The following is an 18,318-nucleotide window of genomic DNA, read 5'->3' on the forward strand; positions in this document are numbered from 1 at the left end:
TAGACATTCCCTGAATCTTCTAAACTAACCAATCACCCTTTGTTCTATCTCTAAAATTATAAACTAATGAAGTTGAATCCTGAATCTTTTGGTTCCTTTGTGTTCTCACAGAGTCTGTGTATCAAGGTGGCATGCATACCTAAGTGCCCATTAGCAGATGAGTGGATTAAAAAATGGTGGTACATCTACATAATGGAATACTACACTGCTATAAAAAAGAAGGAAGGTGGCATGCACGGCCCACTCCGGAAAGATGGAGCGACCAACTTTCCCTCAAAGCTTCAGCTGTCCAAGTAATCTTATGGAGATAAACTAGTCCCATTCTGAAAAAAAATGACTGCATCAGGCACTTCTTAGCCTCTGCTTGGGCAGAAACACAAGCCTAGCTTCTAAGAGAAACACTTAGGCTGCCAGTCAACATAGGAAGTGGGAAAGAGAGACTTGAAGTGGGGAAAACCCCACCACCACAGTCTCTGAACTTGGAAAATCTTGACTACTGAAGATAAGATTTATAAATAACCCACAGAAGGCGAGCTAAGAGCTAAGAGTTCCGAGGGAAAGAGAGGTGCTTCCATCTCAGCGCAGCCAAGGCATCATCCTCAGGTCAGTGGAGGCAGCAAGCACTCACATCCGCTGTTCCCAAACGCTTTCACATACCCAGCCTCCTGCACCACCCACACTGTGGGGCCTAAAATAGTTCCTCTGCTCTCCCTTGGAAGGTGAGGTGATCAAGGCTTATATAGGTCAAATGGTCAAAAGGAGAACGAAGCTGAGTCTGCAAAGTGTCTTCTGATTCCAGCCATTGTTTCTTCTTCCCCAGACGGGATCCTCAAGAAGTGGTAGAATGTAACAACCTCAGAGCCTCCTTCCAGAATCAAGAATGTCACTCTAACAAGGCTCAGTAAACATGTGGTAAAGAGCGCTCTTGGATCATACATGATGACCAGGCGATGTGGCAGAGATGTGTTTCCTCAGGGGTGTATACACATTACAACTGTCATAAGATGAACCATATTTCCAATGCACTAGAGAGGCTTGCCACTTCATGGAACTCTAAATAATCTTTTAAGGAAAGAGTAGGATCATTGACAATACTACTAGCGGTTACACTCAGGCAACTTGTGGAGTAAGTCTGTATTTTTGCGCATCAGACTTCCTGAGGTGAAGCATGTTTGTATCAACATGGTGCCTGACAATGCCTGGCACACAGGAGTCCTCAGCAGATATTTGTGGGATGGATGAATGAGGGCAACAGGCCACACCACAAAACTCTTTGATTCTAATGTTAAACATTCTGATGGAAAGTTTATTTGTTCCGATATTATGGTAGAATAATCACAGTCAATGAGGCAATCCTTGCCAGCTCAGATAGTTTTAAAGAACTGAGTATAAACATGCATTTTTCTCATTAAAATCCCCTGAGAGCCGAGACTGGTTTGGCTCAGTGGATAGAGAGTCGGCCTGCGGACTGAAAGGTCCCGGGTTCGATTCTGGGCAAGGTCATGCACCTTGGTTGCGGGCACATCCCCAGTAGGGGGTGTGCAAGAGGCAGCTGATCGATGATTCTCTCTCATGGATGTTTCTAACTCTCTATCCCGCTCTCTTTCTCTCTGTGAAAAAAATCAATAAAATATATATATTTTAAAAAGTTTAAAATAAATAAATAAATAATAAAATAAAAAACTTTAAAATCTCTTGAGAGTGGATCTGATTTGTTTTATTTCCTTGGAGAAAAATCTATCCTTGAGCTAGATAGAATGACATAACATTTAAAAGAAAAACAACCTAGGTTTACCAACAGGCCAGTGCAAGGCTCTGTAAGTAGACCTACTACAACACGTGGACGATGAGCGCCACCCCTTAAAGCAATCCTGCCAGGAAGCTATAAATATAACCAGTGATACTGGTTTCGAGCAAAAAACTTGCAGAAAGACTCTTTTGAAACTGCTTTTATCCCTACAATCAGTTTATGTGACAAACAAGGAAACCTGTTATAATACTTTATGGTCCTGGCTCGTTTTTAACAAAAGAAGACTATGCTAGTCAGTTTGATCACCACCTATGTGGCAGACTCAGTGATGAACAGTTCTTGGCCAATCCCACAAATCAAATCCACTTTCTAAGAATGAATAGCAAAGGTGAATACCAAAAATCTTCAGACAAATGGGCTGAGAGCTCTAAAGGCAAATTCCAAAGAGAGATTTCAAAGATATCTTTAACAATGGCAACACTATTGGAAGATGTGTGCAGCTCTCAAGGCCCTCGTATATAATTTTGCACAAACTGTAATCTAAAAAGGCAAGACAGCCCTATACATAACAATTCCATTATGTCTTAGTGGTCTTTATATTACTTCCCTGGCATGGTTCCCTACACATAGTGAGCATGTAGCAAAATGCTTTGCACAATAGATTTCCCTTGGGAATAATCAAACTATGGAATAACCATTACAGGGCCTTTAGCCACTAAACTTTATACCTTCAGTCTTGTGTTTCCTTATTTTCAAAGATGGTTTCTGATCTATTTTATTTTACTGCCTCCTATATCCACTGGCAAATAGAAAATGTATCCCTCCAAATCTCTTAAAGATGAAATTTCTATTTTTAATCAACTGAAATGTAAGTTGAAGAGATTTCAGAATCTATGAAAAAGCACTGGTGTCTACCATTCCTTTCTGAATTTTGAGCAACTCCCCAACAAAATAAAAAAAGAATTATATAAGGTCTGTCACCATAGCAAAGGTACTGATGTTATCATTTAGAATGCACCTATTCTGTATTAAATAGTGTGTTATGTGTGACCTTTAGGAAATCCAACAAAAGAGTTACTACCACTCTTATTTCTACAGATATGGAAACTTGAAACTTTAAATTTGAATATAGATGTACATACCATAGAAGCTTACATATTTATTAGAGGAGAAAGCTACGGTTCAAACTCAAATCCTGTCCTTTTCCTCCAGAGTGTATGGCAGAGTCTAAAGCAGAAGGCCCATGAGTGGCCTACAACAGTGATATGATAAAAAAATAAAGTGACTTGCCAATGTTTAAAAATACGGGTTTTCCATGAAATACAGATTTGTACTCCCCACACTAAACTTACTTCTCTTATGTGCCAACAAAGACCAGGAAAATAATGCATTTTGGTCTGTAACCACTGCTATCCTCTGCTGCCTCTCCAATTCTTTCTGTTAAGGCAAAAAAATAAAAATAAGGTTTCACTTGTCACATCTTATCTGGATGTCCCACAGTAACTTAGAATTATAACACTTTGATGAAGTAGAAAATAATCACTGAGACCAAGTATAAGCCCATTAACTAAGGCCAAAATGTTAAGAGACTGTTTCGTGGTCACAAGCTACAGGATTAGATCTCGAAGGACCTTGTTCTTGTCTGCTCTACTGCCCAGCCTCTCTTTGGTAGCCAAACATGTGTGTGACTTAGTGACCTGGGAAATGAGACATCACTATTCTGCCAAAATGCCCTTTGAAATGACTATCATGATCTTGCATTTCTAATAAACATTGCTTCAAATCTTCTTTCTTTCATTCACCAAAAGTCTCCCATGAAAATCACTCTGCTCTGACAGGTCCACTCCTTCACCTCTCTTTCTTGCTCTGACAGGAGCTGCCAGCAGCAGTTGTAGTTGAATACTGAAGAGTAAAAGAAGCTATGAAAAAAGCCCCAAAGGAGTATCCTTAACTTCTAACCCACAGGTCAGGGATGGGGAAGATGATATAGATGATATGCCAATGGGTGACTCCAAGCATACTACCCTCTGAAGTAAAAGTAAAATAATTTTTATTTTTAATTCTGATGTTAGCCAGAGAAAATCAGTTTGAATCATTCTCAATTATTACATAAATACTAAAGCATAGTCCAATCATATAAACTAGATAAGTTTCTCCTCCTTACTCCTTAAATTTTAGAATTTAAATTTTAAAACTTTCTTTGCTAGATTAGGAAAAGAAACCAAAGAAACAGCTTGCCAACTGCAAGTTATTTTTAGAGGTGTTTGTAGCACAGGCATTATCAAATATACTACTTCAGTTCCTATTTTTAAAAAAAGGAAAACACCATGTATGCATTCCAATGTTTCTATATGTGACTGAAGCCAGAAACAGCATTTGTGAAAATGTTATTCATTTAAAGAAAGGAAACCACATTGCTAATGAGTTGGGCCTGAAGAGGTTTTAGAATTTCAAAGTAAGAAGGTGGCATGCTTTTCTGAAAACTTGAAAAGGAATAGACACCTCCTTAATGAAGCAAGACAGATTTTTAAAATTATATTTATTTTGCCATTTGTTTCCTTTCATTTCTGACCTAATCTCTTTCTGATAGTCTTCAATGAATATCCTCCCCTCTTATGTCCTGTAACTGTTTTTGCAAGGTAGCCAGGCCAACTAGTTTCCCTGCTGGACAGGAAATCACTCGGGGACTCTCCGTTCTACTATCAACTCTGTGTACCTAAAATCAAATACCAAAGATTTGCCCCAGGTGTGTTATCAATGTCTTCCTCACTTTCAGCGTGGCTCCAGACCTCTGTGAACCTGGAGCATGGAGCCCTGGCACATAACAAAGGTTTCTAAGGTGCTCTGAAAGACCACAGAGGGACAAGTCATGGCTGGGGGTCACTGGTGTTCACATCGCTCTGCTGGCGCTCTGAGACTACACCGTGGTTACAGAACAAAGGCTCTAGACTCAGAAGACCCAAGTTTAGAGCCCAGTTCTGCCACTTTCTAACTGTGCAACCTTGGGCAAGTCACTTAACCTCTCTGTGCTTCAGCAGCCTCATCTATAAAATAGGATTGCTGAGGGGGTTAAACATGTGATTAGGTATGTAAAGGACTGAGCACAGTTCCTGGCATACAATAAGATTCAATGAATATTAAAAACATTTATTATTTGCCCATTTTGATGTCCTCACTGGAATATCGTGAGTATGGGTAAAATGTTGTCATTCAGCTTGAATATACTTAGTGCCTTGATTCTTGAAGGAAACAATGTTAGAGCCATTAGTATAATTTTCATCTGAGATCCAGTCAGACATTTCTAGAGCATAAATAATTATGTGGGACCAGCCATGAAGTGCTGCACTGCAGGTGTTTTGGAAAGTCAGAGAACCTTGTGAAGCAGAGGGTCTGATTCACTCACACCCTGCAGCAGTGATCAGCCATGGCGCTTGCTATCATTCCCTGACTGATGACTGCGATTTCTTCTACCTACAACTGCACATATCCCAGATGTCCGTGACATGGCTGCACATGTCTATGAACACACGTGGGTTTTGCAGATCCCAAAATAATTTTGCAAGAAAGTAAAGGAAATCATGGCCCAGATGGAAGTTCAGTATTTTTTCTGTTTGTTTTATTGGTCTTAAACGATTTTTTTATTGTAATAGTCCTTAAAAATATTCTAATAACACATGAGAAATGAAATCGGCCATTTTCCTTTGGCCTGCATTTCTAATAAAAAGATAATCAGCCCTGGCCGCTGTGGTTCAAATGGCTGAGTGTCGTCCTGTGCAGCAAGAGGTCACCAGTTTGATTCCCAGTCAGGGCACATGACGGGGTTGTGGGCTCAATCCCCAGTGGGGGTGTGCAGGAGGCAGCCTATAGATGTTTTGTTCTCACATAGATGTTTTTCTCTTCTCCCTTCTTATCTCTAAAAATCAATAAACTATTCTTTAAATTTCTTTTTCTAAATAAAGAGATAATCAAATATATGAGGTTAAAGAACAAGCATAAATAAGTGTTATTTGTAGCTTAAAGTTACAATTTATAGAGTTGTACTTTTTCATAAATATGAAGAAAGTTGCTATGCATTTCACTCTCACCACCGCTTTGCCTTTGATTATGTCTTTGTCATTACGGTAAGAAAGACATTATGCATCTTTCTCATACACATAACAAAGGCTATATAAAGATGCTATTCTACTTAATTTATTCTTATTTACTCATTGTTTAAAATGTATCTGTAAAGAAAATTTTTTAAACTATAAAATGAAAGCACTACTACTGAGAAGCAGCACAAAATAATGTGTAAGAGCTTAGAATTGGTGACAGGCAGACATGCATTTGTGGGCAAGAAACTTATTCCTCTAAACTTCGATGTCCTCTGTAATGAGAATAAGAGTACATTTTATAAGACCCGTGGCACCACAACAGTGCCTGGTGCAAACTGTGGGTCACTAAACAATTTTTAAAGACATGGAAGGAATGTAAAAAGGGAGGGAGGGAAGAAAAGCAGGAGTGAGTAGCCATGAGATATACAAATAGTGGCGATAATCCAGGCCTTTTGCTAGGATTCTGCCCCCTAAAATAGCACTTTTTATTATGTAAATTTTCCATATTCAAAAAAGTAGGGGGAAAAATATAAACAATCCCCATGAACACATCAGCAAGCCTCAACAATTCTATCATTCTGATTTCATCAATTTTCCTAAACACATCTTTCTTCTTTTGACACAGTATTTTTAAAGACAATATCAGGCATCATAGCAATTAAATCAATGCAAGTGCTTCTAATAGATAAGGACTTTTAAAAATATCACACCATCATTATCAAAATCATTAAAAAAAATAACTTCTCAATAACATATAATAAATAGTGTATGTTTCAATTTCTACTATTGTTTAAAAATAGAATTTTTAATGGTCTTATGTTCAAATCAAACTCCAAAGAAGGTTCACACAGTGCATTTGGCTTATTGGTCTCCTAGGTCTTTTAATTTATGAGTTGCCCCTCCTTACTTTTTTCCTATAACATTTATTTGCTGAAGAAATTGGTTCGTTTGTTTTGTAGGACTTCCCACATTCAGGACCTGGCTGATTTGTATGCTTGTGGTAGTATGTAACATGCACCTTACAGGAACTGTAAACTGGTCATTAGATATGGAAGCCTATTGAAATTCTGGTTAAATTTTGTGGGGAGGGGATGAGGGCAAGAAGACTTCATGGGTGGGGCTGGTTTTTGTTTGTTTGTTTTTGTCTTTGTTTTTATCAGATCACCTCAAGAGGAATATAATGTTCTATTCTCCCACTGCTAGTGATGTGGAGACTGATCAGTGAGCCAATGTTATCAGGTTGGTTCTCCATTATAAATGATCTAATTTCACCTAATGATCTCAGTACCCACTAATGATTATTGCATAGTTCCATTATTTCATGAATTGTTGTAAAATAGTGGTTTTCTATTTCTATCATCTTTCAGCACTTATTAGCTGCAATTCTCTATAATGAACTTATCCTATATGTGTGTGTGCTTATACACACATGCACATGGATACATACACACAAATATATTTGTATTTTCTCTCCTTATGCTGTAAGTAAATACTTTTTTTACTTTCCTTTTATCATTTAACAGTAGATCCTGAAAATTTTTACCTCATGGTAAAATGTAGAGATTTTCCTCATTTTTTGCTTATAACTGCATACTACTCCTTTTTATGGATGTACCATACGGTTATTTAACCATTTCTGTATTGATGGATATTTGGGAAGTTTCCAGTCTTTAGCAATTACAGCAATTTTGTAATAAGTAAACTTGTCTGCATTATTCTGAATTTTGGGCACAATATTTAAATGAACTTTTCAGTCCTCTCATAACTTAAATATGCCATCTTAAAATTTACATTTTTAATACATCACACTTAATTTAAAAAATTCAAATCCAAGATACAATATAGTATAGAGTAGGTGTGTGTTTTCAAACGTGATGCAATACATGCCTGCATCACAGTCTCCTGGAATGTGACAAAATGTGAGTTTGTAATCTCAACCCTAGATCTTTGGGACAGTCAAATGTGGGATTCCCTGATCCAGTGGGGAAAGCATCGTACTTAGAATTGGAAGACTGACATCTTGGTTCAGTCATGAGATCCAAATCAATACCATCAGCTCTGGTTTCTTTAGGAAATATTCCTTGTATGTTGGAGATAATAAATACCTTCCCTACAAACTTCACAGGATTGCTGGGAAGTTCAAATTCAATTACATATAAGAGAGCAGTTTGGAAACTAAAGTAAAATTTAAATGCTAACATCTAGCAATAGAAGGGCATCTGAGTTTTTTGTTTTGTTTTGTTTTGTTTTTATTATTGTTGCTTTTAATCCTTACCCAAGGCTATTTTCCCATTTATTTTTAGAGGGAGTGGAAGAGAGAAATACTGATGTGGGAGAAACACATCGATTGGTTGCCTCCTGTACACGCCTCGATCAGGACCTGGGCCGGGAGGAGCCTGCAACCGAGGTATGTGCCCTTGACCAGAATCAAACCCAGGACCCTTCAATCCATAGGCTGATGCTCTATCCACTGAGCCAAACCAGCTCGGGCAATAGAAGAGCATCTATTAAACCAATATCATCACCTTTACCATTAAGAAATATCCTGCCCCACCTTTGATCTTAAATACAAAAATAATGGCCTCTTTTTGCCCTTAAATGCCTGCACTCCTTCATTTACTCATTTTTTAAGAACCTGGCCAGTCAGAATCCAAAGAACACAGTGCTCTTTAGGAATACCCACCTCTATCTAGGACACCACAGGCAATCCAAGGATTCGGTCCAACACAGCGAGAAAAAAATAGCTCAAGGTCACTAACAGTCTGCCTTTGATTAACTTCATACAAAGGTGGAAAAATGCTTGATGGTTCAGAAATCATTGCCAGTAATGAGAGACACAAAAAAAGAAAGGCCAACCATAAATGTCTTAAGAATTTGTTCTGCCATAATGTGGTGCATGGTGTACTTTCAGTCTGGTTCTGTAAAGCCAATAAATCCAGACAGGTTCAGTGTCTGTTTATTTTTTAAATGGCAGGCAAAGCCACTATAATTTTTGTTATCTTTCTAAAAGAGAAGACCGTGCACTATTCAGTGGCATATTTTTCTTAAGGTTCCAGAACAGTTCCTACCATTTGATTGTGAAAGTCATTCCTCTACTCAGGGCTTGAAGTGTAAGGTATGGCCAAACAATACGCAGGGACAAATATGGAAGCTTTCAGGAGAGGGGGGTGGCTGGATGGGTGAGAGGAAGCATGCATGCTTTCTATGTTCACTCTGGGGGAAATAACTTTTGTCAGCATTTATTAATGATTCAGAGAAATCCACTAAGATGAAAAATCTATAGATAACCTTTCAACTATTGGCTCCAAGTCAAGCATTGAACATCCATTTTTAGAATGCATGCTAGGGGTTAGGTTTTTTGGGGAGAATGAAACTTAAATTGCCTCGTTTCTGAATCAAGACTATCAAGAATTTACTATTCATAGATGGCCAAGTGACACTGCAATAGGCCCCTGTGAAGTCAGAGCCTCAATTCCCTATGAGCTGTGGGCTCAGAATAGGTACAAGCAGAAAAGAGCAACCTTTTCTAAATGAATGTTATATCCTCCAGGGGTGGGGAACCTTTGCTCTGCCAAGGGCCACTTGGATATTTATAACATCACTAGAGGCCCAGTGCACAATTTCATGCACAGGTGGAGTCCCTTGGTGTGGCCTGTGGGGATTGGGCCAAAACTGGCAGTCCAACACCACCTGCTGCTCCTGCCTGCCGCTCTCACTCATCCTGGCCCAGCTGCGCCAGCCACAGGCTCGCACCCAGTCAGTCCTGATCAGGGGAGGTTCGCACTGCCACAGCAGTGCTCACCAGCCATGAGCCCTGCGCCTGGCACCCATCTCAAGGGGCATGGGGGGGAGGGGCGGGGAGGAACAGGACATGACCAGACCTCTGGGTGAGCAGTGGGACACTCTTGCTGGCCAGGGGTCCAGATACGTCCCACTGATGTTCACACCGGTTGTTGGGAGCCACATGGTGGCAGCTTTTATATCATTTCTTCCTTGCAGAGCGTCTAGGGAGGGGAAGAGGTCACAGTGCCTGAGGCTAACTTCCATGAGGCTGGCAGTGCTGTCCGGGTCATGCCAGCAGAGCCTGTCGGTGCCCGGCCCGTTCTCCAGAGATTGGACCTGCAGGACTACTGAGGGAGGGAGTAGCTGCCGCTGGGCTGGTGGGCCACCAGGTCAGCTGAGCAGCACTCCAACTGAGGGAGCACACTGACCACCTGGGGAAAGCTTCTGCGTTGAGCGTCTGCCCCCTGGTGGTCAGTGCATGTCATAGTGACCGGTCAACCAGTCATTCAGTCATTTAGGCATATATATATATATGATCTATACAAAATTATCAACTTAAAAATTATGTTGCTATGAAAAAAGCTCCTAGATTTATTGAACTTTGAGTCCTGCCTGCGGTTGCCGTGGCAGAGCCAGACCCAATGATACAGCCCTCCAGCTGAACATTCCCCACCCCCGTGATTAAATCAAGACACACACTCAGATACAGAGCAAACAGTGACGCAGAATGATCTCTTTTCACAAACATGCTCAGTGCCACTGTGTTGTGGTCAGGGGAAGTTGCATGCTCAGAAACAGTGCAAGCAGTGGAATTACTCACGCCTCTCACTTTTAGTAAGAAAGCTGTCATGAAGGAAAGGGGATTTTTGAAGGCTCTTAGATCTCTGTAAAGGAGGCCAACTGACAGAGGTAGACAGGAGGATCAGCCCAGCCCAAAGAGTAGTTTGCAGGTGGAAGATAAGGCCCAGACTTGGGGTTGGACACTGGATTTGCTGACAGAAACTTGAGAAACACACAGAAAATGGGAAAGAAAGATGAATGGGAAGCAAAGGAACAGGAATATCCAACCTATGAATGAGTCTTAAGTAGAGGTAGGCTCTTGGCCTTTATTCAAAATAATTTCTAACATTTATTGAAGGTTTTACTGTGGGCTTTCTACTTTAAGGGATTTTATGTGGATTAATAACCTTGGGATTTTGGTACTATTCTTTCTCCTCTTCACTTTTTAGATAAGGAAACTGAAACCCAGAGGTAACTTATCCAAGGTCACACAGCTGGGAAGCAGGAAGAGTCAGCTCTGAACCCTGGCATTCTGACTCCAGTACCCACGACTTCAACCACCCTCAATGCTGCCCCTCTGGGGGAAAAAAAAGAAAAAAAAAGAGGGAGAGTTGCCTTAGAGTATATTGGAGAAGAACGATACAACTGGCCTGGCAGATGAATTCTTCCATAATGCTCAGACCTGTTCTGGAAAGAAACAGGAGGGAGAAAGACTAAATTATTATAAGTGGGAAATGTCCTAGCTTTGAACAAAGGGTTAAAGAGGGCTGAAAATTGGGGACATGAGATAACATGAGCCAAACTTCATGCCAAAACTGGTTTGGCTCAGTGGATAGAGAGTCGGCCTGGGGACTGAAAGGTCCCAGGTTCGATTCTGGTCAAGGGCATGTACCTTGGTTGTGGGCTCGTCCCCAGTGGGGGGGTGTGCAAGAAGTGGTTGATTGATGTATCTCTCTCATCAATGTTTCTTATTATCCCTCTCTCTTCCTCTCTGTGAAAAATCAATAAAATATATTTAATAAATAAAAAAATAATTAATTAATTAATTAAAATAAAAATAGCAACAATCCATTCCATGTTAATATCAGAGCAATGACTTCATCACATCTCACATAGCCTCTGAAATACTTCACCTCACACTGGTGGGGGAAGAGTGAGGAACAGAACCTCTCATAAAAAAAAAAAAAAAAAAAAAAAACAACATGAGCCCAACTTCAGTGTGCTTTGAAAGTGGTGTGCCAAGGACCCACCCCAATCTGTGTTTTCGGTAAAAGGGGCAGGTGAGGAAGAACAGGGATGATAGAGATAAATAAAAGAGCAAAGACAAGGCACAATCCAGGGAGGCCAAGACCTTGGCAATTTCAGTTTATTTATGTGTAACAATGTGTAAGGTAGCTCTGTGTTTTTGTTTCCATGACAGTAAAAACAACTTTTTTAATATATATTATTAAAACAGAATATATGCAAAAGCACCAGCACAGTGCTTGGCATATGTGAAGTATTCAAAAAATACTGAGAATAAAAAAAAAGGGGGTGGGGGGTTGAGGGAAGAAAACCACATGCTAGCTGCTGCTTCATAGGATGGGAGATTGGCAGGAAAGACTTCTAAAGTTTCAGGAAGAGAGACAGGTCTGCAGCAATATCACAACTACCATGAATAGTACCTGCATGCTCCATTTGCCATATGCATAGCAGAACACCAGTGTCTGTACTGGTCAGTCCTACCTATCTCCGGAAGAATATTCCGCTTCACATCGAAAAGTTTGCCTGTTCATTCATTCCTCCTTTTGTTCATTCAACAAACATTCATTACAGCCACAGAGCATGGCTAGGAAGTCTGTGCAAATGAGAAGATTTGGGGGAGGTTCGAACCATCATGTCTATGGAGCTTTGTGATCATCTGCCTAGTGCAGTGGTCAGAAAACTCATTAGTCAATGGAGCCAAAAATCAATAGTACAATGATTGAAATTTCTTTTAAGAGCCAAATTTCTTAAACTTAAACTTCTTCTAATGCCGCTTCTTCAAAATAGACTTGCCCAGGACATGGTATTTTTATGGAAGAGCCACACTCAAGGTGCCAAAGAGCCGCATTTTGCCGACCACTGGCCTAGTGGCTACATACAGCCGTCAGGAACTAAGTACAGTATAATAATGACTAAGACACACTTCATAATTGTCCTCAAGGAGCTTACACTCATTCTACTAAGAAAGACACACATGAAAACATTTTTATAACACAGTCCACCTAAGAAGTGCTTTATAACAAGGACACAAAGGAAACAAAATCCTATAAAAAATTTCATAACTTTTTTATACCATTATAGTCAATGTCCCATGGCTCTTATAGTCAGGCAAGACCACCTGATGGTTACTCTAATATTATATTAATGCAACTTATTAAACAACAGTCATATTTTATGACTTGTTTCATATTGTTAAGCACCAAGTGTGCACTGAATAATGTAAAACTATTCCCTGTTAAGTTTTTCAAATGCTGATATTGCTATGAAGTTCACCCAAAGAATGGTCCTGAAGACCAACTATAATTCCTGGCAATGTTTTGTTTTAACAATAAAATACAATCCTGTTAATCCCATTACTTTAGGTATTTATTCATTAGTTTGAGGAAAAGACCTATTTTCAAAGAACCATGACTGACTTGTTTTGAAAAAGTGAATACTAGCTGCAGTTCTTTATTCTGGTAAAAATCTCATAAGCATTGCCTCCTACCTACAGGGCAAGATTAATTCCATTTTATTTCGAACTTCTGCAAAGTTTTAATCTCAACACAGTCATGTTATATGCAAATAGGTGCCTAACCAAAACTTGGTTTTTCTTCTTTGAAGATCGATAAAAAGAAAACTACTTAGAATAGTGCTATTGTAGGAGCAGGCAGTGGTGGAAACCAACATTTCACTATAACAAACTAAAAGGTGTCTAAAATAGATCCATCACCAAAACACCCAGGCCCTTTGAATAACCAAGGTAGCAATTACTCTTCAGAACTTATGAGAGCACTGCTTTTTTTCTTGGATAATGATGGTACCACAACAAAATAGCCATTGATTTCCAAGGTTTTGACAGTACCCAAGGATCATCTTATTTCTGACTATGTATGAAACAGAAATGTCTATAATCAAAGAATCTTAGCAGCAGAAGGTCCATCTTCTCTAATATCCCATCCAATGTATGAATCTCCTCTTTATTTCTCTAATGGATATAATCTCTATTTGAACTTTTCAAACTATCAATAGTAGAAAGCACTGCATTATACTAATGTGAAATGTCTCTTTTTGTATCTGCAAATTACTGTTCCTACTTTAATCTATCAGACATTACACATACCATATCTAATTCCTCCTCAGATCTCAAAAGGCAGAGCATAAATAGGGATTAAAGCCCAAATCAATTAAAAAGGTGCCTAACTCCTTTAAAGAACTTCAAATCACCAAGCCAACAAGAAGTATATGTATTCTAGGATGCTGAATGAACAGAGAGCTATATACTATGTAAAGAATACAAAGAGCCCAGCCAGTGTGGCTCAGTGGTTGAGTGTCGACCTATGAACCAAGAAGTCCCCAATTTGATTCCTGGTCAGAGCACATGCCAGGGTTGTGGGCTCAATACCCACTGTGGGGCTCCCCGTATGGGGTTCGCAGGAAGCAGCCAGTCAATGATTGTCTCTCATCATTGATGTTTCTATCTCTCTCTTCCTCCCTGAAATCAATTTTTTTAAAAAAAATTTAGAGAGTATAAAGAGAAATCAAAGAAAAGGCAAACAATACTGTTCAGATTTTAAAAAGAATGGAAGAGTCTGATTCCCTAAATCACAGGTCAATGAACTTGATGTGGATTCCTGGAAAAAAATTAAAAACAAACTCTTACACAGATCAGCATTTCCCAAACTGTGCTATCATGAGATGACATCTATTAACTTTTCTAGCATCTTTAGAGTTCTTCGGAAAACATCTTGAGGAATGCTGACATCTATAGATTATTCATAAACACTTAGAAGGCAATAAATATCAGGAACCAACAGGGGTTTACCAAGAACAATTCAGGCCAAAAACCTACATTTCTTTTTTATAGAGGTGTTATCTGGATAGACAGGGGGAACTCCATCAGGGTATTTTAATTTCAAAAGAACCTGTCTATCTAAAGTAGTTCAAATCAGCCCTGGCCAGTTTTGCTCAGTTGTTAGAGCACTGGCCTGCAGACCAAAGAGTCAAGGGTTTAATTTCCCATCAGGGGCACATACCTCAGTTGCAGGTTCCCAGCCCCAGTAGGGACATATGCGGCAGGGGTGGGGGGGGAGCTCAACCAGTTGATGTCTCTCTCTCTCTCTCTCTCTCTCTCTCTCTCTCTCTCTCTCTCTCTCTCTCTCTTTCTCTCTCTCTTTCTCTCTCTCTTTCTCCCTTCCCCCTCCCTCCCTTCTACTCTCTCTAGAAATCAATGGGAAAATATCCTCAGGTGAGAATTAAAAAAATAAAATAAAAAAGTAGTTCAATCAAACATGAATCTATCCAACTGAGCCTACATTAATTCAACTTGTTTATAAGCCATGAGGAATCATCTTTCAAACAATAGGGTTGCCAGTTAAGTAAGAAGGAAGAGAGGCAGGCAGGTAAGAGTGTACTTTGGGATGCTTCTGTGAACCTATGCAGTCTCCTTAGAATCCTTCCTTTCATTTACAATTCACTTACATAACATAATTTCAAGTGAGCTAAGGACCAACATCAAGCTCTTTGTTAGATAGTCCAAGGTGAACCTGCAAAAAAGAAATCAAGACAAACTTTGTTTTTATCATTTTGATATTCCATCTTTCTTATTTCTCCTGCAATTACACACTGTGGCCCTTCAATAACATGTACTGGGTTTTGTTTATTTAGGTGTCTTACAACATAATTTAAGCTGAAAGACACAACCCTGTTTAAAATAGCTAGAGACTGATAGACATGGGAGTCAGGGTATCCAGTCAGAGTCAGACTTTGAAGCAGGTCAGACCAGGATCTTAGTCCTAGCCCATTATTTACCGGCTATGTAACTTGAGGCTTGTTATTAAATCTTCCGGAGCCTTAGTTTTCTCGCCTGTGAAATGGGGCTAATAGCAATAGCTTCCATGCACAGCTGCCATTAGCACTAGGAAAAAGTAACTAAATTTTCTTTCCTCATGCTCAGACCTGAGTAGAAACTCAACAAATTGCAGTTGCAACTATTATTATCATCACCAATCTTGTGCTTCAATTTATTTCTTAACCATGTTTCTATTACACATTCCAGGTTGAAGATCACTCTCTTTGATAAAGAGAGAAGCCAAATAGTTGAGTAGGTCTGCTTTCCATCATGTTAATATAATTCCATCTGCCCCAAGCAATGAGCTTAGCCTTTACTTGTTCTTCCTGTTTTAAATGCAGCTTTAAAGAGCCTTTTCTGTTGTCTTTAGCATTCTCTCCAGCCTCCGCTTAGTCTGAACATGAGCTTTGCAGGTATTTTCTTACTGGTTTTATGCCCCTCTTCTGAATTTGTCCTTGAGCATACTTGTATTTCAATTTTCTGTACATGTTCTCTTAATGTCCAAGCCCATCAGAAATGTCCTTGCTCTTAATGGTTCCCTCCCTCTTTTCCTCCTAATCAAAAAAAGTTATAATTTTGCCGTAAAGATTTTCTTCTCTTTTCTTTCTCCCCTTCTCTCTTTTTATACTGTGTTCTCTTTCTAAGTCTCTGGACATTGAAAAATATCTATCCTTTCTCTAAAATATATTTTCTAGAGTCACTGTTACTATCTGATATGCCCAGTTTTCCTTTCTTTGCAGTTATAAAAACAATGCTATCATGATTACTTCCTTCCAAGGTTTTAGTCAATTTTACTTTGATAGTTTTTCTAGTTGGTAAGAACTAAGTTCAGAACAGTATTTCCATCTCATTGTTTCCTCAATCTAAGGTTTAAAAAAGAAAAAAAAATGACAGAAAGGTTTTTGCTTTCCATGGATTAAAACATGTATCAGACAATGAAAAAATTAAAGTCCTCATTAGTGACTATATGTTGGCTTGTGGTGATTTTGACATTCAGCCAAATCTAAATAGATGCAATATCATCCACCAGCAAAGTAAGACTCTTACTTTCTACATTAACTTATAGTAGTTGTTCAAGCGTAATGAAAATGTTTGGCTTTTCTACCAAGAGAACAAGCTGTGCTTTGAGGTGAAGTCATGAGAGTTCATAGTCTTAGTTTCTAAGGGGGCTTGCAAAGGATGAAGGTTTATACCCTCAACTCATTAAGTGATGGAAACACCTTGCTCTTACATTTTTTTTTATTTTGTTTTGTTTATTTGGGGTTTTCTAAAAAAAAAATTTTAATTGAGATATAATTGATATAAACACTGATATTCTGGAGTCTTCTTGTGGATTCATTGCTATTTCCAAAATTTTAACACAAAAAGATATTTTAATACCGGCCATAACTATATACTTATAATGTATTTAAGAGAACCCCAAAAGTAAAACAAACCAAAACCAAATCAAAACTTAGTTATGGCTATGTGGAGTGGTTAAGATTTAATTAATAGCCATAAATAAAGAACAATTTTAACTATCTTGTAGGGTAATCTGCTAAATTTTTATTCCTCATTTATTAATGAGAGGGAATTCCATGAGAGAGGGTTTGCATTTCAACAATCAGCTAAACATAGTGAAGTTTTCCCAAAGGCCTAGATATTGAAATATTCAAAGTAAAATCTCTGAATCTGGTAAGTTTAACTGAGTTTAATTACTCCCTAGTTGACTACAGGCCTTAGACTAAGAATAGCGATCAATATAAAAATATCCTACAGTTGTTATTCAACTGGTGTACAAGTGCCAGAATCACTCCCTTCCTTTCCCTCATGCTCTGAGTCATCACCCAAGTGTTCTCTCAATGCTAGAAGTTCTTTAGCAAGTTAAAGTAAAATCAAAGAAAAAGTTATTTCTTAGAAAGGTGTAAATTAAATGTAGCTGAGACTCCTGTATACATCTTACTCAACACAAAGACTAATAGTTTAATATCCATCATATATTCTTAAATGAAGTTTTTGGAGAATAAAACATACTCAAGGGTAGTAAATCAAAAGAAGTGACAAAGAAAAAGAATTCTACCTTATACAAAATAATATTGCCATTAGGTCAATACAGATCTATGCATGTGTTGTCCTTGGCCTCTAAAGTGAACTGTTAGAGTGTGATGATTGCTGTGGGCGGGAGGGGGGGAGGGGGAGGTTGGGAGGGGGAACATGGAGGAGGCTATAGGGGGTATAAATGGTGATGGAAGGAGACTGTACTCTGGGTGTTGAACACACAATACAGTGTACAGATGATGTATTATAGAAGTGTGCACCAGAAATAATTCTGAGACACTGTCATTAATAAGGTTTTGAATGCTATAGTTTGATCTGATCTATGCTACAGAGCCAGATTGGGGGAAATGAGAAGAGCTTGCTCAAAAAGCCACCAGCACAGGAAAAACTGAGCTTCTGCAAAAAGGTGTGTTGATTTCCCTTTAACTTTCTGTTTACTGCAAGAATGACCCTCTTTCCCTTGAGCTAAATTTTATGAATCAGCAAAATTCAGAAGCCACTTATACTCATAACTTCCTTTGAAACATTCTTATCTTGATATTCATTAGCAAACACATTCCAAAAGAACAGTCACTTCCACTAAGTGCAAAAGCTTAATTGCTAAATTTAAAATGAACTACTAGTTCTTATTCACAAATGAGGGCCTCATTGTTCTTTGTGACCCTAGGTCTTTCTTCCCTTCTCCCTGACTCAGCAGCTGAGCTCAGCTTCCTCTCTCTGACCTTCCTTTTCCAAATGCTAGAGCACAGCAGGCATTTCTAGGTCAGCAAAGGAAACTATTACTGCCTTCCAGAACAGTA

The 18,318-nt window shown here is 38.9% G+C and overlaps 1 protein-coding gene across 5 annotated transcripts in view; it reads right to left on the reverse strand.

Moving 5' to 3' along the window:
• CRADD (CARD and death domain containing adaptor protein) overlaps window positions 1–18,318 on the reverse strand; it is a 181,285-nt gene that overhangs the window by 68,100 nt on the left and 94,867 nt on the right. Inside the window, exon 3 of one of the 5 annotated variants that reach the window (XM_084880381.1) lies at window positions 3,103–3,187. The exons of the other annotated variants lie outside the window; for them this stretch is intronic. Coding sequence (XP_084736507.1) covers window positions 3,103–3,187 — 85 coding nt within the window. The remainder of the gene's footprint in view (window positions 1–3,102; window positions 3,188–18,318) is intronic. 5 annotated transcript variants of the gene reach the window in all.

Source organism: Pipistrellus hanaki (assembly GCF_964339955.1).
Source record: "Pipistrellus hanaki genome assembly, chromosome: 3".
Classification (NCBI taxonomy): Eukaryota; Metazoa; Chordata; class Mammalia; order Chiroptera; family Vespertilionidae; genus Pipistrellus; species Pipistrellus hanaki.